A 23,399-nucleotide genomic window follows, 5' to 3' on the forward strand; every position below is an offset into this window, starting at 1 on the left:
GTATCCTGTGCTTGAATGGCTGCCCCCATGGCTACACAGCAGCTTGTTTATATAAACTATAGTAGTACTTATCTGTTGTCTACTGTGTATCCTGTGCTTGAATGGCTGCCCCCATGGCTACACAGCAGCTTGTTTATATAAACTATAGTAGTACTTATCTGTTATCTACTGTGTATCCTGTGCTTGAATGGCTGCCCCCATGGCTACACAGCAGCTTGTTTATATAAACTATAGTAGTACTTATCTGTTATCTACTGTGTATCCTGTGCTTGAATGGCTGCCCCCATGGCTACACAGCAGCTTGTTTATATAAACTATAGTAGTACGTATCTGTTATCTACTGTGTATCCTGTGCTTGAATGGCTGTCCCCATCGCTACACAGCAGCTTGTTTATATAAACTATAGTAGTACTTATCTGTTATCTACTGTGTATACTGTGCTTGAATGGCTGCCCCCATGGCTACACAGCAGCTTGTTTATATAAACTATAGTAGTACTTATCTGTTATCTGCTGTGTATCCTGTGCCGCTTCTCCTTTTTCTGCTTTGAATGGCTGCCCCCATGGCTACACAGTAGCTTGTTTATATAAACTATAGTAGTACGTATCTGTTATCTACTGTGTATCCTGTGCTTGAAGGCTGCCCCCATGGCTACACAGCAGCTTGTTTATATAAACTATAGTAGTACGTATCTGTTATCTACTGTGTATCCTGTGCTTGAATGGCTGTCCCCATCGCTACACAGCAGCTTGTTTATATAAACTATAGTAGTACTTATCTGTTATCTACTGTGTATCCTGTGCTTGAATGGCTGACCCCATGGCTACACAGCAGCTTGTTTATATAAACTATAGTAGTACGTATCTGTTATCTACTGTGTATCCTGTGCTTGAATGGCTGTCCCCATCGCTACACAGCAGCTTGTTTATATAAACTATAGTAGTACTTATCTGTTATCTACTGTGTATACTGTGCTTGAATGGCTGCCCCCATGGCTACACAGCAGCTTGTTTATATAAACTATAGTAGTACTTATCTGTTATCTGCTGTGTATCCTGTGCCGCTTCTCCTTTTTCTGCTTTGAATGGCTGCCCCCATGGCTACACAGCAGCTTGTTTATATAAACTATAGGAGTACTTATCTGTTATCTACTGTGTATCCTGTGCTTGAATGGCTGCCCCCATGGCTACACAGCAGCTTGTTTATATAAACTATAGTAGTACTTATCTGTTATCTACTGTGTATCCTGTGCTTGAATGGCTGTCCCCATGGCTACACAGCAGCCTCAGTGGCAGTATATTATTGTAGGGAGGCCACGTGTCAGTACAAGAACATGAAAGGACAAAACAGATGAATGTGGATTTTGTCTCACAGACTTGATACAAGATTTATTCAAGTTCAGGCCTAGGGCTAATGCCAGACAAGGGGTAGCCTGGACTTCTCTCCTCAGGGCTCAGACACACAAGAGAAAATGCAGAAATATCTGCTCCCGTGTCTGTGCCGGGATGTGGCCAGTGCTTGCCTTCTCTCCATCTGCAGAAAAAACATCGGAGGAGAGAGGCCCAGGCTGTGCTCACACCCCACAAACCAAGCTGAGCCGTCATTTATACATTTCTGGTGTAACCCCAAGTTCTCCCTCTCTTTCTGTAGATCCACGAGACCATTGAATCAATTAATCAGCTGAAAATTCAAAGAGATTTCATGCTGAGCTTCTCCCGGGACCCAAAAGGCTATATACAGGACTGGCTACTGTCCCAGAGCAGGGACCTGAAGGTAAGGCCTCACTGCAGGACTTCAGGAGCAGCCCACCTTTCCCTGACATCAATGCCTTGTACACAGAGTGGCTATAAGAAGTCAGCAGCCCCTCAGGGCAGTCATATAGTCACATAGTGGTCACATAGTAGTCACATAGTGGTCTCATAGTAGTCACATAGTCACATAGTGGTCACATAGTAGTCACATAGTCACACAGTGGTCACATAGTCACACAGTGGTCACATAGTCACACAGTGGTCACATAGTAGTCACATAGTATTAACTTTGGCGGTCAGCTCGTCTCACGCCATACACACACACACACACACACAATGAATATGATTGGTGAGTCTATGGGCACTTTAAGAGTTAATAGAGCAGAGACCAGAGGCAGAAACAGATAAGTAACAGGTCACTAAGGTTGGAATCAGCCATGTAATCCAAAAATCGTAGTAGACAGCACCAGTCTTGAAGATTATTTAAAAAAGTCTTTATTGTTACTTCATGGCTTTATCATCTGAACAAAAGCAACAACGTTTCAAGCTACAACTTATGTTTCACACGTTACACATTTTTCTATTGCCTTGTATGGCGCCATCTTGTGGCTCAATCCTTAAACACATCATAAAATACAGATGAAAAGATTTGAATCATCATCTAGATCTTGTGGGTGGAGTCTCTCTCTCTCCACATCTCTACTGCTACTTCCTTCTTCAAATATCTGTCATATTAAAAACACCAATAAAAATCCAGTTAAAAACATACTTAGCGAAATATAGAATGTAGATCATAATCTCGGTTAAGGCCATGGGGTTCGATAGTTTCTAAGCAATGTATCCTCCATGTTTCTTTCTTTAGTACTTCCTTATTTCTGTCCCCTCCCCGTCAGAGTTTGGGCACATTGTCTATGACTGGGAACCTTAATTGTTGGACCCCATGAACTTTTTCAACAAAGTGGCTTCCAACCGCCTGATCTGTTTTCTTTAGTCTCATAGTGGACTTATGCTCCCGTATCTCTGATCATGCGGATAGTCTGTCCCACATATAAATACCCACAGGGGCATTAACAATGTGCACTACAAAAGTACATGTACAGGTATAATATCCCCTCATCTTAATTGGGTTACCCTTACGTGGGCCCTACACAATGTCTCCCTTTTGGCAATTGGAGCAACAATTACAGGAAAGACACGGAAAAGTCCCATTATTTTTTGGGCGTAATACGTCTCATTTGTTTGTCCCCCCAGGTCCGATCTCACCAACATGGGTCCAAGGGTTCTGTTCTTTTTATATGACATGAGGGGTAAAGATTGGAAAGGCTCCACAGTGGGTACCCCCTCCTTGAGTAAACTCTAGTGTCTGTTAATGATCTTAGCCATGTCCTTACTTAAAGATGTGAATATCGAGAGAAATGGAATTCTCTTGGTTTTATTTTTATATTTCCTCTGGTGTCTATTTTCTTTTCCATCACCCTCAATTTCTTTACGTTGTTGTTGTATGAAAGACATGGGGTACCCTCTCTGAAGGAATTCCTGTTGTATCTCCTCTAAGCGTTCACTCTGTCTATCTTTATTTGATACAATCCTTTTTACCTGTAAAAATTGTGATTTTGGTAATGATCTTTTGGTTGAAACTGGATGGAATGACTCAAAATGTAAAAGGGTATTTTTATCGGTGGGTTTAACGAAAATGTCTATTTCCAATTTCCCATCCCAGTTTAATACCATGGTATCTAAAAAAGCTATTCTTACTTCATCAGTGTGTAATGTGAAATGAATGTGAGGCAATGCCAAATTGATTTGTTGGTAAAAATCCTTGAGGGTACACACTGGCCCCGTCCATATTGCAAACACGTCTTCGATGAATCTTAACCATATCTTACAGTGTTGTAAAAACAACTCATTTACATTTACATACATGTTCGCATTGGACGGGGCCAAATTAGACCCCATTTCTGTTCCTTTGATCTGCACATAAAACTCATCCTGGAATAGGAAATAATTATTATGTTATATTAGCTCAAGGCATTGAATCAAGACATTTTTTTGAGACGCATCTAAACCCTCATCGTGTTCCAATTCGTTGCGGACCATCATGTGGCATGGACGTGTACAGGCTTTCCACATCAAAAGTCACCAACAAAAAGTTGTTCGGCAAATCTGACAATGTTTGCAATTTAAGTAAAAAATCATTAGTGTCCTTTAAAAAGGGCCTATGGTTAGGTACATACATCTTGATCACTTGGTCTACAAAAATAGATAAAAGAGACAATATAGAATTTATACAGGAAACAATTGGGTCGGCCCGGTGGATTATCTAAATTTTTGTGAATTTTGGGGAAATGTAAAAAATGGGAGAAACAGGAAAAGGTTGTTGTAAAAATTGTACTAGGGTTGTGTCTATAACCTCTATTTGTATCGCATCTTTTATTAGTTCATCTATTCTCCTTTTTATACCAAGAAGGGGGTTGGTGGTAGCCAATTTGTATGTTTCAGTATTGCCCAATTGGCGCTTAATCTCAGTTCTATAAAATTCCTTATCCATTACCACCAACGCCCCTCCCTTATCTGCCCGTTTAATTACCAGCGACTGATTATTCCTAATTTCCTGTAGTGCTTCAAATTCCTTTTTATTAAGGTTCCTGCAAATTCACATCCCCATGAATATATTTTTTCTCCAATTCGGCTACCTCCCTTTTTACATTGGACATAAAATCATCCACAAACACATTCGATATATATCTGGTTTGTATTTACTTATAGATTTAAGGCCCATGATATGCCCAGTAAAAGTCCCAGTTTTATCAGCCTTATTATCCACCCTCTCATGTCTAAATTGTACTTTAAGCTGTATGTCCCTAAAGAAACGAGAAAGTCCAATGTCAAGTTGGAAAAAATCCAGATCAGAAAGGAATGCAAAAGACAAGGCCTTGGCCAAGCCCAGGGGCCCACTGGAAATGTTCACCACTGTTTCCGTCTGTAACGAGTCTCAGCTTGGCCTTTCTTTTTTGTGCTTTTCCCCCCTCTTCTCTTGTTCCTGGTACACTTTCTGTGGTTTGAGATCCACCTAAAAAAGATGAGGAAGAGGAAGACTCTGATCTTGACATTGAGGATGTCTCATCCCTCCTCCGTTGTTTAGGTGGGGTCTGTCATTGTCCTGCAGTGTATCTGCTGTCTCCAAATGAATCCTGAGTCGGACGCACCCATGTGTAAACCCGGCCACTGCTGTAATCATTAGCGTCGCGCTGAAACTTTGTGCGCTTCTGTGTCTCAACCTCTGTGCAGAAGTCTTGTATGTGGTGCGCTAGTTTCTCCTTCCCCTGGGAAACAATGTCTGGTGCAAATGCGTTCCGGATCTCTAGTTCCTCCGACTCTATCTGTTGCTTGATCCCAGGTAACTGTATCTGCAAACGTTCCATAGTAGCCAGCATTAGATCAGAGGAACATTTATTGATAATAGTCTCCCAGCGTTCCCAGAATTCTTTATCAGAGGCAAAAAGTGTTGGACACAGGCGGACCCTCAGGCTCCTTGGGATACGATTCACCTTCATATATTCCGCTAGTGTTCAGATCTTTATGCCACATATTTCCTTTGGAATCGTTCTAGATCCCTACATTTCTGCTTAAATCAAGAAATTCTATGGATTCAGTGATTGTGGTTTTGTCCAGATCTGTATCTGTAAATGGAATCTTATTGTATATGGGGGTGTACGGCACACGTGGACATAGTTCATGGACAAACAGTCACTCACCACTTTAATTTGTATGTAAACATTGGAATCATATCTACATTTTGTTGGTTTTTAATATTACAGATATTTGAAGAAGGAAGTAGCAGTAGAGATGTGGAGAGAGAGAGACTCCACCCACAAGATCTAGATGATGATTCAAATCTTTTCATCTGTATTTTATGATGTGTTTAAGGATTGAGCCACAAGATGGCGCCATACAAGGCAATAGAAAATGTGTAACGTGTGAAACATAGGGGCAAATTCACTATGCGCTGAAGCGCCTAATGCTAACGTCAATTCGCTAGCGTTGGCCATTTTTGTTACTTCGCAAATTCACTAACGGACGCTGGCATAACTTCGCTAGTGTAACTTCGCACCCTTACGCCTGATGAATTTGCACAACGGACGTAACTATGCAAATTCACTAACGCGCGCATTGTTCTGAAGGCTACCTTTTACGCTAGACTTCCTTCGACACCTCAGACCAGGCGAAGCGCAATAGAGTAGATAGGGATTTCTTCAAAATACTCTGGCGTTTTTTCTACATTATGGGTGATAGGCTGAAAAAGATCGAAAAAATTTTTGGGGCTCCCCTCCTTCCCCCCTACATTTCCTATCTCATGGCAACTTGACTATACAGTGGGCACATGTGTAGGGCAAAAAAAAATTTTATTTGATATTTTGAAGGTTTCCCAGGCATTTGTAGTGATTGTACGTATTCCTCCATTGAAATTTGAATTTGGCGCCGTATGCAAATTAACCATCGCTAGCGTAACTTCGCTTCGCTTATCGAATCAACGCAACTTCACAACCTTACGCTACCCCTGAGCGCAACTTCGGATTTTAGTGAATTTGCGGAGCGCTGGCGAAACTACACCTGGCGAAGTGTGGCAAAGTTACGCCTGGCGCAACTACGAATCTTAGTGAATGTCCCACATAAAGTTGATAACGGGCCATGTGGCTTGAAACGTTGTTGCTTTTGTTCAGATGATAAAGCCATGAAGTAACAATAAAATAATCTCCAGGACTGGTGGGGTCTACTAGGATTTTTGGATTATTGAAGTTACTGGAAGTTGTGTCTTTACACAAGAATTCAAGTGGTGAGTGTCATATATAAAGGGTCACAGCCTGGAACACCCAGCTCCAAGCCCTGGCTCATACAGACTGATGGGCCGTGCCATGTGGGCCAGTGAAAGACCCCTCATAGCTGATGTGGGGGTCACACTGTAATCTCCTCCCACACTACAAACACTGCTCGTGGGTTCCGTCCAACTCTACTATGTTCTGTAAGGAGTTATTATGGGCATTATATTCCGGCCCACACTCACCCGCTGCCTTCTGGAGCCACGCCCCCTTTTGTATTTACCTGGGTGTGGGGGGAGTGTCCAGTTACCTGATGCCCCTGATATCTGGGATAAATAGTCAGCTCTTGTGACTAACGATTGCATTGACTTTAGAGTTCATATATATATATTCTATATTTTCAGTTACATTCAGGTTTTCCTCGTTGATCTAATTGTTAGTTCTAGTCGCGTGTGTGTCCTTACTGCTCTGAACAACCCTAGGGGTGTATTTACTAAGAGTATTTAGCAATGGCTGAAACTAGTGAAAGTTCACCCTTAATAAATACACCTTTCAAAATCCCATAGAAATGAATGGAGAGAGGCGGATGATCTGTAACTTTGCTCTTTAGTAAATACACCCCTCATAGTCTGAAGTGAGGAGCTGTGTGCTTTAACCCTGTGCATGCTGTGTGCTGATTAACCATTTCACTGCTGCTAGGAAGAGTGTGTGTTTCATTAACCCTGATATGACTATAATGCTTGGCATCTTTCATCACCAGTGTGAGAAGTATGAAAGTGGTGGCAGCAAGTAGTGAATGAGTTTTGGGGGTGTTGATTGGGGTTAGGGGTGCTGTTGCACTGCTGTCACCCCGTTAATCACACACATAGAGTCACATGCAGCTGGAAATGCGACACAGGCAGTCGTGTGGAAATGCTCAGCAATGCATTCTCATTAGAATCTGAGTGACTCTGCTCCTCTCTGGTTCTGTCTCTTCTTCCTCTTAGATTGTAAGCTCTTCAGGGCAGGGACCCTATTCCAAACCATGAAGCTCCACATTTATCCAACGGTATTCTTTACAATAACTGCAACCATGTTTTTGTGTCTTCCTGGTGGCCACTGACATAGCCACAGGCTTGGGACCCAGACAGTTGCCCCAGATTCTGTGCAACACCAAGTAACGATAGATTCAGTAGTTAAACCTATAACTAGGGCTTCTGTCCAGTGAAACAATATCATCAAACAATAGAGGTGGTGGTTAATAATAGGTCCAATGCGCAGAACTTTACTGCAAAACTCAAGTGCTTTATTGTGTCACGACATGTTTCGAGCTCTTTCTCAAGTCACTTTTAACTACTGTGGTTTTATTAACTGCTTTTTTATATTAAGGTTTATATTTAACTACTGTGGTTTTATTTTTTTTAAAGTTTTTTTTTTTTTCTGTCTTGGGTGCTAAACAGCAAAGTTTGGTGTGCTAGTGTGCTAACAGCAAGTTTGTCACAACCTGATTTACTTTGCAGTTTTCCCTCTGTTTGAGGGGGTGGGGTTTGATTAGTTGCACCTGAACAGACTGTATAAATAGAACCCCTGGCACTCCAGTTGAGCTTGCTCTAGTGTTTAGCTGCTCTTAAGTGTTTGCTCGTTAAGTGGGGGATCTGTAAGTGGAGTTACAAACACCGGAGTGGGGGATCTGTAAGTGCAGTTACAAACACCGGAGTGGGGGATCTGTAAGTGGAGTTACAAACACCGGAGTGGGGGATCTGTAAGTGCAGTTACAAACACCGGAGTGGGGGATCTGTAAGTGGAGTTACAAACACCGGAGTTGAAAACTAAAGGAGGTTCAAACTAGGTCAAAAGTTTGTTCTAAACCCAAATTTTTATTTTATATATTTATTTATATTTTTTCCTGTTTTGATCTGTAACTGGGATAATGAGTGCTAGCAAGATTGAAGGTCTGACTCAGTGCACAGTCTGCCATATGTATGCAGATTTGGAACAAGAGATCCACAATACTTACCTCTGTGGTGGTTGTGAGCAAATTGCCACTTTGGAGGCTCACGTTAGAGTCACTACAGCAACAAATTGCAACACTGCGGTCGATTGACAATCTTGAAAGGAGTCTTTTGCTCACTGAGCAGGACCTAGCGGGGTCAGATAGTTTGGGGGGAACAGAACAGCAGCAGGATATTGAGGCAGCTAGCTGGGTGACAGAAAATCTAAGGTGGGCAAAAGGAAAATGGAGGCTGATCCGGAGATTATACATCGCAACAAATTTGCCAGATTGTGTGAAGATGATGGGAGTATGAACTCTGGATTGGCAATTCTAGATGGGGCTGATCTCTCTAACAGCCGGGAGAGCAGTTTCTCTAGTAGTGGTGGGGGGGAGAGTAGAGTCAGGCCTAAGCAGATTGTGGTTGTAGGGGACTCAATTATTAGGAAAGTGGATAGGGTAATTTGTCGTCTGGATCGCTACAACCGAACAGTTTGCTGTTTACCTGGTGCCAGGGTTCGGCATGTGGTTGATCGGATAGACAAATTATTGGGTGGGGCTGGGCATGACCCAGCTGTCTTAGTGCATATCGGTACTAATGACAAAATAAATGGTAGATGGAAGACCTTAAAGAGTGAGTTCAGGGATCTAAGCTCTAAGATCAAGGTAAGGTTTTCCAATGTCAACTTTTCTGAAATTTTGCCTGTGCCACGTGCAAGTTTAGGAAAACAGTGGGAGTTTAGGGAGCTAAATGCGTGGCTCAAGTCTTGGTGCAGGAAGGAAGGGTTTGGGTTCCTAGAGCACTGGGCTGACTTTTCGTTGGGGTACAACCTATACAGCCGTGACGGTTTGCACCTCAATGGAAGGGGGTCCGCGGTGCTAGGGGAAAGAATGGCTAAGAGGTTGGAGGAGTGTTTAAACTAGGCAAGGGGGGGGGTGGGTGAGATAAAGGATTATGGGGGAGCTAGTGTAGACGGGGCAGTGGGATTAGTAAGGGGTCATGGGGGAGGAGTGAGGGGGGCATACAGTTTACCAGCTAAGGAGGTCCCTCTGTTACAAGGAAAACAGAATAATACTAACTTAACGTATAATTCTTCACTAAGTAATGCAAATTTCAAAAGTAAAAGTAGTAACCTCCGCTGTATGCTGCAAATGCACGGAGTTTGTCAGGTAAAATGGGAGACCTGGAATTAATTGCTCTAAACATTATGATATAATTGGTATCACTGAGACCTGGTGGGATGAAACATGTGACTGGATTGTGAATTTAAATGGTTACACCCTTTTTAGGAGGGACAGAGGGATTAAATAGCGGGTGGAGGAGTGTGTTTGTATGTAAAGCCTGAATTAAAGCCATGCGCTAAAGAAATAACAATAGCTGCCACTGGTGAGGGTGTAGAATCCCTCTGGGTAGAGATTTTGACTGGGCAAAAGATAACAAAGAGAATTATCATTGGTGTATGTTATAAACCACCTGGTAAAAGTGTCGAGTATGAAGCCCAGTTACTCTTGCAGATACAAGCGGCTTCACAGCTGGGTCAAGTTGTTACTATGGGTGACTTCAATTATCCAGACATTGACTGGGGTAATGGGGTTGCTAAGACACAAAAAGCGAGTAGGTTTGTAAATATGCTGAATGACAACTTTTTATTCCAGCTCGTTCAAGAACCTACTAGGAATAACTCTCTTTTGTACCTGTAATAACTAACAATACTGAACTCATCTCTAACATTTGTGTGGGTGAGGGGCATTTAGGGAATAGTGATCATAACATGGTCTCCTTTGAGATTCTGTTGCAGAAGCAATTCTATAAGGGAGGAACTAAAACACTAAATTTCAGACGTGCAAACTGTGACAGTATAAGGGCATCTCTGCAACATATTAAGTGGGAAATGCTTTTCACAGGGTTAAACACAGAACAAAAATGGGAAGTCTTTATAATAAATCTACTTGTCAGTATATTCCACTTGTAAGCAAGGAACGTCGTTGCAAAGCAAAACCTTTTTGGTTCAATAGAAGCGTTGGTGTTGAGGTGGGTAAGAAAAGACCTGCTTTTAAGGCTTTCAAGTTAGCTGGTACAGCCGAAACATTTATAAGGTACAAGGAGGCCAATAAATCATGCAAAGAAGCTATAAGGCAAGCTAAAATTGCTATAGAAAAGGATATTGCAGCAAGCAGTAAAAAAAATCAAATTTATTTTTTAAATATGTCAATAGTAAAAAAATGAAGCAGGAAGGGGTGGGACCCTTACTATCAGAGGGGGGTCAGCTGGTTGATGAAAACAAAATAAAAGCGCAGATTCTGAACTCGTATTTTTCATCTGTCTACACAAATGAGGAACCAGTAAGTGAAGGTTTCCTTCTTAACACTCCCAATTCTAGTAATACAACTAATGATGCATGGTTCACACATGAAGAAATTCAAAAGAGACTTGAACATGTTAAGATTAACAAAGGTCCGGGGTCAGATGGTATTCATCCCAGGGTACTTAGCGAGCTTAGCTCTGTGATTGCCAAACCTCTTTACTTAATTTTTCAGGATTCATTGAGATCTGGCATAGTGCCGAGAGACTGGCGAATTGCTAATGTGGTGCCTCTATTCAAAAAAGGATCCCGTTCTCAGCCTCAAAACTATAGGCCAGTTAGTCTGACGTCAGTATTAGGAAAGCTTTTCGAAGGGTTAATAAAGGATAAGATACTGGACTTCATAGTAAATCATAATACTATGAGTGTGTGCCAGCATGGTTTTATGCGTAATAGATCTTGCCAGACTAACTTAATTTCTTTTTACGAGAATGTAAGTAGAGACCTCGATTCTGGGATGGCAGTGGATGTGATTTACTTAGACTTTGCTAAAGCATTTGATACAGTGCCACACAAAAGGTTACTGGTTAAATTAAGGAATGTTGGCCTGGAACATAGTATTTGTACCTGGATAGAGAACTGGCTAAAAGATAGACTACAAAGAGTGGTGGTAAATGGAACATTTTCTAATTGGACCAGTGTTGTTAGTGGAGTACCGCAGGGCTCTGTACTAGGTCCCTTGCTTTTCAACTTGTTTATTAATGACCTGGAGGTGCCATTGAAAGTACTGTTTCTATTTGTGCAGATGAGACTAAATTGTGCAGAACTATAGGTTCCATGCAGGATACTGCCACTTTGCACAGTGATTTGTCTAAACTGGAAAACTGGGCAGCAAACTGGAAAATGAGGTTCAATGTTGATAAATGCAGGTTATGCACTTTGGCAAAAATAATATAAATGCAAGTTATACACTAAATGGCAGTGTGTTGGGAGATTCCTTAAATGAGAAGGATCTTGGGGTCTTTGTAGATAACAAGTTGTCTAATTCTGGGCAGTGTCATTCTGTGGCTACTAAAGCAAATAAAGTTCTGTCTTGCATAATAAAGGGCATTAACTCAAGGGATGAAAACATAATTATGCCTCTTTATAGGTCCCTGGTAAGGCCTCATCTGGAGTATGCAGTTCAGTTTTGGACTCCAGTCCTTAAGAGGGATATAAATGAGCTGGAGAGAGTGCAGAGACGTGCAACTAAATTGGTTAGAGGGACGGAAGACTTAAATTATGAGGGTAGACTGTCAAGGTTGGGGTTGTTTTCTCTGGAAAAAAGGCGCTTGTGAGGGGACATGATTAGACTTTACAAGTACATTAGAGGACATTATAGACAAATGGCAGGGGACCTTTTTACCCATAAAGTGGATCACCGTACCAGAGGCCTCCCCTTTAGACTAGAAGAAAAGAACTTTCATTTGAAGCAACGTAGAGGGTTCTTCACAGTCAGGACAGTGAGGTTGGGGAATGCACTGCCGGGTGATGTTGTGATGGCTGATTTAGTTAATGCCTTTAAGAATGGCTTGGATGATTTTTTGGACAGACATAATATTAAAGGCTATTGTGATACTAAACTCTATAGTTAATATAGGTATGGGTATATAGAATTTTAATTAAAAGTAGGGAGGGGTGTGTGGATGCTGGGTTTTCATTTGGAGGGGTTGAACTTGATGGACTTTGTCTTTTTTCAACCCAATTTAACTATGTAACTATGTAACTATGTAACTTATTATTAACCAGCACCTCTATTGTTTGATTCCCCCAGATTCTGTCCCAGGGCTTGAGGTGCCCCTGACAATTGTTTTTTACCAACGGGAGAAGCCAAAAGTATTGCCCCCTCCAGTGTAACCCTCACAGAATGTAGTTGCAGGAGCTTGCAATCTGTTACCCCTCCTTTTCCTCTTTCAGATCATGACTGATGTTGTGGGGAATCCGGAGCAGGAGAGGAGAGCAGATTTCTATCAGGAGCCCTGGTCTCAGGAGGCCGTGAGCCGCTACTTTTATTGCAAGGTGAGGAATGTGAGGGAAGTGAGTGTGAGTGAGGGAGGTGAGTGTGAATGAGGGGAGTGAGTGAGATGAGTGTGAGGGAGGTTAGTGAGGCAAGTGTGAGGGAGGTGAGGGAGTGTGAGGGAGGTGAGTGGGGAAGGTGAGTGTGAGTTAGTGGAGTGAGTGGGGGAGATGAGTGAAGAGCAGAATGAAGTTGTTTTCCCCATGTCCTGAGTATTGACCCCAGGGAGGTGTCGCACAGAGTTACAGCAGCAGTAGCAGTAGCGCATAATAATAATAATAACAAAGGCTTCAGACTTGAAATTTCACTTGTCTCTTGCCGGTTACAGATCCAGCAGCGCAGACAAGAGTTGGAACAATCCCTGGGAGTGAGGAACACGTAGAGGCTCCTCTGGTCTCATCTCCAAGTCCATTACGTGGCCCCTGCGCAGCTTCTCATTGTCCCAGAACTCCAGATATTACTCCAAGAGTCGCTCAAGTTTGGGAACAGTTGGCTCCTCTCTTCCCTCCTCTCACACCCCACAGTGGGGCTTCACCAAGGTCACATGACTTTTATAGACATTGACTGTGGCCCCTATAGTAAGTCAGCACTGTGCCCCACATCCTGCATCTTCTACTGCCCCGTGCCTTGGGGTCATGTGATGCCAAACCCTTTCATAATTGGATCAGTATTTGTATTCATTAACTGGGCCAATTATATTGCATTGTGTCATGATGGTCTCTCTTCACTGCTTGTGCCACGGACCACTAGTCTCTCTGCACTGCTAGCCACCATCACTGCTTGTTCCATGGACCACTAGTCTCTCTGCACTGCTAGCCACCATCACTGCGTGTGCCATGGACCACTAGTCTCTCTGCACTAATAGCCACCATTACTGCTTGTGCCACGGACCACTAGTCTCTCTGCACTGCTAGCCACCATTACTGCTTGTGCCACGGAGCACTAGTCTCTCTGCACTGCTAGCCACCATTACTGCTTGTGCCACGGACCACTAGTCTCTCTGCACTGCTAGCCACCATTACTGCTTGTGCCACAGACCACTAGTCTCTCTGCACTGCTAGCCACCATTACTGCTTGTGCCACGGACCACTAGTCTCTCTGCACTGCTAGCCACCATTACTGCTTGTGCCACGGAGCACTAGTCTCTCTGCACTGCTAGCCACCATTACTGCTTGTGCCACGGACCACTAATCTCTCTGCACTGCTAGCCACCATCACCATCACTGCATGTGCCATGGATCACTAGTCTCTCTGCACTGCTAGCCACCATTACTGCTTGTGCCACGGACCACTAATCTCTCTGCACTGCTAGCCACCATCACTGCATGTGCCATGGATCACTAGTCTCTCTGCACTGCTAGCCACCATCACTGCTTGTGCCACGGACCACTAGTCTCTCTGCACTGCTAGCCACCATTACTGCTTGTGCCACGGAGCACTAATCTCTCTGCACTGCTAGCCACCATTATTGCTTGTGCCACGGCCACTAATCTCTCTGCACTGCTAGCCACCATCACTGCTTGTGGCACGGAGCACTAATCTCTCTGCACTGCTAGCCACCATCACTGCTTGTGGCACGGAGCACTAATCTCTCTGCACTGCTAGCCACCATCACTGCTTGTGCCACGGACCACTAGTCTCTCTGCACTGCTTGCCACCATCACTGCTTGTGCCACGGCCACTAATCTCTCTGCACTGCTAGCCACCATTACTGCTTGTGCCACGGAGCACTAATCTCTCTGCACTGCTAGCCACCATCACTGCTTGTGCCACGGAGCACTAGTCTCTCTGCACTGCTAGCCACCATTACTGCTTGTGCCACGGAGCACTAGTCTCTCTGCACTGCTAGCCACCATCACTGCTTGTGGCACGGAGCACAGGCAGCAGCACAACATTGCTGCTATTCTCTCACTGATTCCTCTGCACCACTGGATATTTATACACAGATGTTGGGACAGGAACAAGGAGTAGGTATGGGGGGGCTCCTCATATTTAGGGATCCACTTATACCATGTGACACTGACAGATGGAATGATGGGTAAGTGGGTGGGGCAGGAACAAGGTGTTGGTTCATACCTTTAACCCCATTCATGGGGGGCAGATTGAAAGTGCAGAAGGTACCCCAGGCTTTTATTTAGTGATTCGTTAAGTCTTTTAGTTTCCACTACAGTCGGTCCCTGGCGCTCCCCCAGAATGAGGGGCAAATCACTGCATTGTGATGTAATTGGGCAGCTAGGAATTGGGGCGTAAGTCCACATTGGTAAGGTCTCGGGGGGCTGGATGGGGGAGGGTTAGTGTTACAGGGACTGGATTGGGTAGAAAAGGGTCTCGGGGGGGGGGAGTGGGTGGGGTTAGCAGGAGACCCCAGGTCTTGAGGGAACATATTAATGATCAGTGGTAGGTGAGTATTAGTAACTTCTGTTTGTGTCACTCAGTGACACCCCAATAAATCTCATTTCTACTTACTGTTTTGCCTCATATATGGGTGTCTGTGTATGGGGCTGTCTGTGTATGGGGGCTGTCTGTGTATGGGGGCGTCTGTGTATGGGGGCGTCTGTATAGTGATCTCTGCCCCACCACTAATTGTAATCCATGTCTCCCCCAACATCTTACACCCCACAGCAGGCTGTGTGTATAGAGGGTCTGTATATATTGGGGGGTCTGCCCACTACTTTTATCAAACAATTGCCCCAGAGTGGAGGGCACGGCCATTAGTGACCCCCTGACTGATGTATAAAGAATTCTGGGTGGGGGCAGGACAAGTAACAGGCACAGGGCAGCACTCCCCACAGACTGAAAATCAACATTTTGGGGGGGTCAGGACTAAAGGAAGGGTGTGTCCCCCTGAAATATTGAGTCTGTGACATGAAGTTGTAGGTGAGTGTTGTATCTCCTTCTGTTTTTATAAATGAGAGTAAAAACCAATTCTGCCCTAGGGGCAACAACAGAGGGGACCCCCATTGTGGCAAATCTCCTGTGGGGCAAATAAGCTGCTGAAAGTACCTCCCCTCCTGATCCAATAGAAGCACTTTCATCGTGTTTTACATGGGTCAGGGGGAAGGTATTTTTGGACACTTTGGGGCAAACGGCCCCCCACTAGTAGCGGATTGTGGGTTGTTCTTTCAGTCGGTCTCTATGGTTAGTCCTCCACTGTGGGCATGAAGACTCTTCCAGCCAATGAGATGCCCCCATAGCCTTAAGCTCCGCCTTGTGCCCGGCCCAGTAAGTTCCACTGCCCGTTGCCCATTGGTATCTGATTCACTGCAAGATCTTGGGAAAGGCTGTCCCATTGGGGGGGAAAATTGGACCCTGTGGGCATGGAATGGTGTCAGGACAGGAATGTAGAGGTTAAATACTGTATTAACCCCCCCACACCTGAAGTCTAAGTGACTCCCTGTATAAGGAGGGTTAGCGCATTGGTTAACCTTTTCCACACTAGTCCTTCTTCCCAGGAGAGATTATAAATTGAGGTGCAGTCACTGCTCCCCTGGGATCATTTGGGTGCAAGGGAGACGCATGTCCGGCTGCAGGAGTGCCAGGACCCCACATGCAACACATTGTTGTCTGGATGCATCACGCCCCCCCCGAAACAAGTGCGGCTGCTGATTGGGCAGGAGGAGATTATGACTCCGGCCAATGAGAACAACGAGTGCCGACTCCTGAGTCACAAGATGCCCCTAGTGTGATGAGCCGACCCCGGTAACAAGGAGAAACACTTTAAAGCTCTCCAATACAATTCAGAGAACAATTCTGTGCCCAATCTGTGAGTCACAGGCCCAGTAAGAGCTTTATAAGTCAGCCCCCATGTCCAGCAATAGTTGGGCACTGCAGGAGGAGTAATGTCATGTAATATGCCATGTCTTCTCCTTCACATTTATCTCTGCAGAGATAACAAGATTTCACTCAATCTCAGCTACATTGGCATCTTAACTGGGAAATACTACAAAGCAAACATTACTGCCAACAGTAATTGTGTAAATATTTGGGTATCTCATAGGTTACATATGACGACTGCTTCCATCAAAAGATTATCCATGTATCCACTACATGTTCTACACCAACAAAGCCCAATGCATGCTGGGAATACAATGAAATGGATCCCACTGTGCAGGTAGTCACCGGCATTTCACCGCACGTAACAAGCCCAATGCCAAGGAACAGGTGGCAAATGGCAACAACACCAGTGAACTGGCAAAAATGTTGCCCTGGCTGAGTATATATCCCAATAGACTGAACGTGCACTAAATTAGGGCTTCAGTGTGGATTTTAGATTTCACTCGCGGGTTGTTACATCTCCAAAGAGTTCCCTGGATAAAATGATGGGCCCCTTTGCTGTTTTTATTCATGGGACCTCATGTGACAACTGCAAAAGGCTTCTCAATACCTTTCATTGGCTCCCGAAAAGACATTAAAGCCAACAGCTGTCATTCACTTTCTGCGAATAGAATTAGATTCAGTCCTCGTGGCGTTTAGGTGACCCTTAGACACAGTTTCCGAAATGCGTTTGCTAATAGCCAATGCCAAATTGATTTTAAAACTGAAATGATTTTCACAATGAGTTCTGTGTTGTACATGGCCCAAATATTCGATTGAAATTGGTCTCACAAAAATATGATTCTGCTGGAATTTTTCCCTATCCTGGTCTCATTAGAAATTTGGGGCCTTGCCCTAAAAACCAAAAAGAGCATTTTAAATTGTGACAGTCTAGGAGTTGTACAGGTTATAAATAGGAATTTTTATTTTCATAGGTTCAGGTTATAAATAGGGTTGCCGCCTTTCAATAAAATTTGCACCAGCCGGTGCTGGGGGCGGTAAAAAGGGGCGAGGCATGATGTCAAATGGGGCGGCGTGGTGTCAAAGGGGGCGGGGTGTGATGTCATAGGGGCGGAGTCGCGGCGTGCGATTGGCCAGGCGGCGAAGAAAAGGTAAATTTTGAGCAGATTGGGGCTTTAGTTAGGGATATTACAAATTTACCGGCAGTTACATTGCTAGTAAGTTTGTAATACTGGCCCCTGGCCTTGGCGGGTGTTTTACCGGCTAGGCCATTAAAATACTGGCTGGGTGGCAACTCTAGTTATAAACAGTTTAACAGCTTCATTGCCCACAGTATTCAACCTGTTACAAACATGTCTGGATCTGGACTAAGAGATCATATGGAATTCCTTTCATTCTACACTCCAATAATTCAGCCCTAATTTATACTCAGCCTCTGACCCACATTATCTTGTACCTTATCTGCTTGTTTCTTGCAAATCCCCTCGTAATGACTTTACACCTCACACATACATTGATATTCCTTTTTGTCTGTCATGTGACCTATGAGCTGAATGTTGTATATAACACAATTCCTACAGCAGTTACAGGAGGAGGACCTGGTAGTTATATTCATGTTGGATTGTCAGGCCGATCAGTTAATTCCATCATAAAGAAGTCAACTGGAATTTCCTTTTGGGCTAAATTACCAACTAATGTAACTAAAAACCAATTAGTAGAGCCAGTAGTCAAAGGCTCAGGCTCATGTCAGGCCACATTACTGGAGGTCCATCACGATATCTCTATTGTACAACTGGTGAAAGTGGTGCCACAGCTCAAATGAATATGAGACATCGCTATTTAGAGCAGCATTTGCTTTTATTATTTTGCAGCATTACTGCTAAGCAAAGTAGTGTCCCCAACAAAAACTAGAGCTGGGGGAATCTTACTGGACCATATTCAGCTGATGAGGGTAGACTTCATATCAATATTTGTTCTTCTATAACAGACAGAGAAGCTGGATTTTGTATTTATTGGCATTTATACAAATAGAGTAACATCCGACAATGTAGACACACAGGATCTTATTCCATATGTCGCACAGTAATACAGTCAGTGAAGTCCTGTAATAACAATACAGTAACATGGATAAACTGAAAAGAAAACAAATGGAATGAGAAAAACAAAACAAGGCATTGCTTTGACTTTCAAAATTAATCTCAAAATGAATAGTTAAATCTCAAAGAAGAAATATTCTCTTTTCTTTTTGTTCAATAAGTCAAAGTAACCAGTGATATATTGTTTTCTGTATTTCTCTGAACTAAATCTAAATGTAAGACCCTCACAAGAGCACAGATCATAGAGCTACAGAAAAACATCTCATTCCCTGTCTGGAAGACGATTGATCCAATATTTATATATTGATCTTCTTATCTGAAGAAATTTAACTGGATTGGGTTTCTCTTTTGGCCTCGAATAATTAAAAAGATTTCATAATATGGGTAGGAAGGCTTAATAGACAAATTCATGGATTCAGCTTTAAGGAGAGGTTGAGAGAGGAAGAAATTATCCTTTCAATTTCTTGCCATAAGGAACTAATCAAGGGACAGGTCCATAAGAAATGAAAAGTATTTGGATTAAGACAAGGGACACTCCTTTGAAGATAACAAGGTCCAAATCTTGGATAAAGAAGCCGCTGGTTTGAACGAGGAGTGAAAGAGGCGATTCATGTCAAGGTGGAGAAACCATCCCTGAACAGAGGCGGGGGCCTTCGACACCACCTGTCTGCTACATACTGTAAGAAAATTACCTGGGTCGCGGCGGCGTGGACGGCCGCCACGCCGCCGCGCTCCTTCTCCGTCAGCTTCCGGGTCCTAGTGCGCGCGTGGCGCGCATGCGCATTATTTAAAGGCGCAGGCGCACTGGCGTAATGACGTCAGCGCGCAATGGCGCGAATTTCAAACTGTATTTAAGCCCATTCATTGGTGATAGGATTTATCTGCCTGTATCCCTTCTGCTTGATACCCGGTTTTGACCCTTGCCTGCCTGACGATCCTTGCTATCTGCCTGCCTCGACCCAGCCTGTCTGACTATCCTCTTTGCCTCCTCCTTGCCTGTAACCGTGATCCTCGGCCCAAAAGACTCCAGATACTTGCCGTGCCCCATTGCCTGCCAGAACTCTAGCCTTGCCCACTCATAAGTCCAGGTGGCACCCCAGTAGGCGGAGGGCCTTCCCGAAGCCCAAAAGTGGTCACACATACTGGTGAAGAGAGCTCTGACCACGGTGCTTGGCTCTAGTTCTGGTATTGGGTGCCGGCCGTGACACATACAATGTTGTTCCAACATCTGTACCCCGGCAGTTTCAGAACACGTCACACGTCCATTCATGCAACTCTCACAAGTAACAGCTGTATCTAGGAGTTGCATGACACATTGGATAATCCTATCACAGCAAGTCCAGTTGTTTTTAGATTGACCTATACTAGATATACCATGACCTGGATGAATAAAAATCTTCATAGTCATATCTGAATTAAGACACTTACATTTAGGGAAATATTATTAGTAAGGCGAACATTTGTACAGCGTATATAAGTCTAATAAGCCAAATGTATGAGGCGGAAATGCTCTTCTCTCCAAATTGCGGAGTCAAATGATTATAAACCTTCAGAGATGAGATGAGATGAGATGTCCAGGTGAAATGGAAGTGCCAAGAAAGAGAGACCATTTAGCATTGGTTTTTGTCCCGCAAGTGTTTAGGGTCATTTTAAAGAAACCAAGTAATTTATTAGAACTGTTACATGAATAAAATCCAGGCTATTTATATACAGGATATTGATCTACGGGTAACAGACAGGGAGGCTTGGATTGGTCAATTCATAGACCCCCGTTATGTAGGCCCCCTTTTCATACATCATACACTTAGTTTCTATCAAGAATCCAGTTCATTAAGTTTCTTAGCGTTTGTTTGGAAAAGCTTGGATTGGTAGAAAGGAACTACAGCTCTCATTCATTTTGCATAGTGGCAGCATTGTGGGGGTGAGTAGTCATGCAATTAAAGGGGACCTGTCATCCTAAGAAATAATTCCAAATTATTTTCTATCATGTTAGTGGAGCAAAATAAAATTTACTTACACTACATTTATTATTTCCATTTTGTTTCCTTCAGTCGTGGAATTACACAATCAGAGCAAGCAGGCAGGAGCATTGTGGGATGTGAGGAGAGCAGTGATATGTACAAAGTGCTGAATAGAAAGTGAAAGTAATTGATTGCCTCAGGCATAGAGGCGGGGCACATAATATTTGATTGACAGCTCAGATATTTCACCACCTTTATAACAGGTACGGATGCTTTAATGAAAAAAAGAATTTGGGTTCCATGTTTAATTTGCAAATGACTTTCATCATACAGCTTTTTATGTGTAGGTGACAGGTCCACTTTAAGAAAATAAGAAGGTGGAATTCCAATTGCCTCAAACTGTATGTCAGACCTTCATTGCTTTAAAATTCTCTTGTTCATAACTCCTTTAATTGTTTTGCGGATGTCATGCAACAAATTTGTAGAACACACTTATGTGCATTGGACACTGAATTTATATCTTTGTGATGCGAATTATATAGTAATTTACAGGATATTCATGGCTTTTGTATATTATAAGGTGATATGGGAAGGTAACGGGAATGAGATGGGAAAGACTCGTCTAGACATTAATAACTTTCCTGTAAAAGGGTCATTATGTAGAAAACATGAGCTGCAAGAAGGAATCATTATGGGCCAATTGGTACAGGGACACTTCTCACAGGACAATTCAACCTTCCTGCTGTCTGTAAGCAACACTCTGTAACCAGCACTCTGTAAGCAACACTCTGTAACCAGCACTCTGTAAGCAACACTCTGTAAGCAACACTATGTAAGCAACACTCTGTAACCAGCACTCTGTAAGCAACACTATGTAAGCAACACTCTGTAAGCAACACTATGTAAGCAACACTATGTAAGCAACACTCTGTAACCAGCACTCTGTAAGCAACACTATGTAAGCAACACTATGTAAGCAACACTCTGTAACCAGCACTCTGTAAGCAACACTATGTAAGCAACACTCTGTAAGCAACACTCTGTAACCAGCACTCTGTAAGCAACACTATGTAACCAACACTCTGTAAGCTACACTATGTAAGCAACACTCTGTAAGCAACACTCTGTAAGCAACACTCTGTAACCAGCACTCTGTAAGCAACACTTTGTAAGCAACACTATGTAAGCAACACTCTGTAAGCAACAGTCTGTAAGCAACACTCTGTAACCAGCACTCTGTAACCAGCACTCTGTAAGCAACACTCTGTAAGCAACACTCTGTAACCAGCACTCTGTAAGCAACACTTTGTAAGCAACACTATGTAAGCAACACTCTGTAAGCAACAGTCTGTAAGCAACACTCTGTAACCAGCACTCTGTAAGCAACACTCTGTAACAAGCACTCTGTAAGCAACACTCTGTAACCAGCACTCTGTAAGCAACACTCTGTAACCAGCACTCTGTAAGCAACACTCTGTAAGCAACACTCTGTAACCAGCACTCTGTAAGCAACACTCTGTAAGCAACACTCTGTAACCAGCACTCTGTAAGCAACACTCTGTGACCAGCACTCTGTAAGCAACACTCTGTAAGCAACACTCTGTAACCAGCACTCTGTAAGCAATACTCTGTAACCAACACTCTGTAAGCAATACTCTGTAACCAACACTCTGTAAGCAATACTCTGTAACTAACACTGTAAGCAACACTCTGTAACCAGCACTCTGTAAGCAACACTCTGTAAGCAACACTCTGTAAGCAACACTATGTAAGCAACACTTTGTAAGCAACACTCTGTAAGCAACACTCTGTAAGCAACACTATGTAAGCAACACTTTGTAAGCAACACTCTGTAACCAACACTCTGTAAGCAACACTCAGTAAGCAACACTCTGTAAGCAACACTCTGTATCCAACACTATGTAAGCAACACTCTATAAGCAACACTATGTAAGCAACACTATGTAAGCAACACTCTGTAACCAACACTATGTAAGCAACACTTTGTAAGCAACACTCTGTAACCAACACTCTGTAACCAACACTCTGTAAGCAACACTATGTAAGCAACACTCAGTAAGCAACACTCTGTAAGCAACACACTGTAAGCAACACTCTGTAACCAACACTTTGTAACCAGCACTCTGTAAGCAACACTCTGTATCCAACACTGTGTAAGCAACACTCTGTAAGCAACACTATGTAAGCAACACTTTGTAAGCAACACTATGTAAGCAACACTCAGTAAGCAACACTCTGTATGCAACACACTGTAAGCAACACTCTGTAACCAACACTCTGTAAGCAACACTTTGTAACCAGCACTCTGTAAGCAACACTCTGTATCCAACACTCTGTAAGCAACACTCTGTAAGCAACACTTTGTAAGCAACACTATGTAAGCAACACTCTGTAAGCAACACTCAGTAAGCAACACTCAGTAAGCAACACTCTGTAAGCAACACACTGTAAGCAACACTCTGTAACCAACACTCTGTAAGCAACACTCTGTAACCAGCACTCTGTAAGCAACACTCTGTAAGCAACACTATGTAAGCAACACTTTGTAAGCAACACTCTGTATCCAACACTCTGTAAGCAACACTCTGTAAGCAACACTCTGTAAGCAACACACTGTAGGCAACACTCTGTAAGCAACACTTTGTAACCAG

General features: G+C 43.3%; 1 protein-coding gene across 9 annotated transcripts in view; it reads left to right on the top strand.

Moving 5' to 3' along the window:
- The window catches only part of LOC108704644 (SWI/SNF-related matrix-associated actin-dependent regulator of chromatin subfamily D member 3), a 69,873-nt gene extending 54,512 nt beyond the window's left edge, over positions 1–15,361 (top strand). For 8 of the 9 annotated variants that reach the window (XM_018241293.2, XM_041565685.1, XM_018241294.2 and 5 more), the window contains 3 exons: positions 1,651–1,773; positions 12,797–12,898; positions 13,225–15,361. In XM_018241293.2, coding sequence (XP_018096782.1) covers positions 1,651–1,773; positions 12,797–12,898; positions 13,225–13,278 — 279 coding nt within the window. In that variant the 3' untranslated portion in view covers positions 13,279–15,361. The remainder of the gene's footprint in view (positions 1–1,650; positions 1,774–12,796; positions 12,899–13,224) is intronic. The other variant, XM_041565688.1, reaches the window with a different exon arrangement.
- Positions 15,362–23,399: the final 8,038 nt, after the last annotated feature.

This window comes from Xenopus laevis, chromosome 6L (genome assembly GCF_017654675.1).
Source record: "Xenopus laevis strain J_2021 chromosome 6L, Xenopus_laevis_v10.1, whole genome shotgun sequence".
In the NCBI taxonomy this organism is placed as follows: domain Eukaryota; kingdom Metazoa; phylum Chordata; class Amphibia; order Anura; family Pipidae; genus Xenopus; species Xenopus laevis.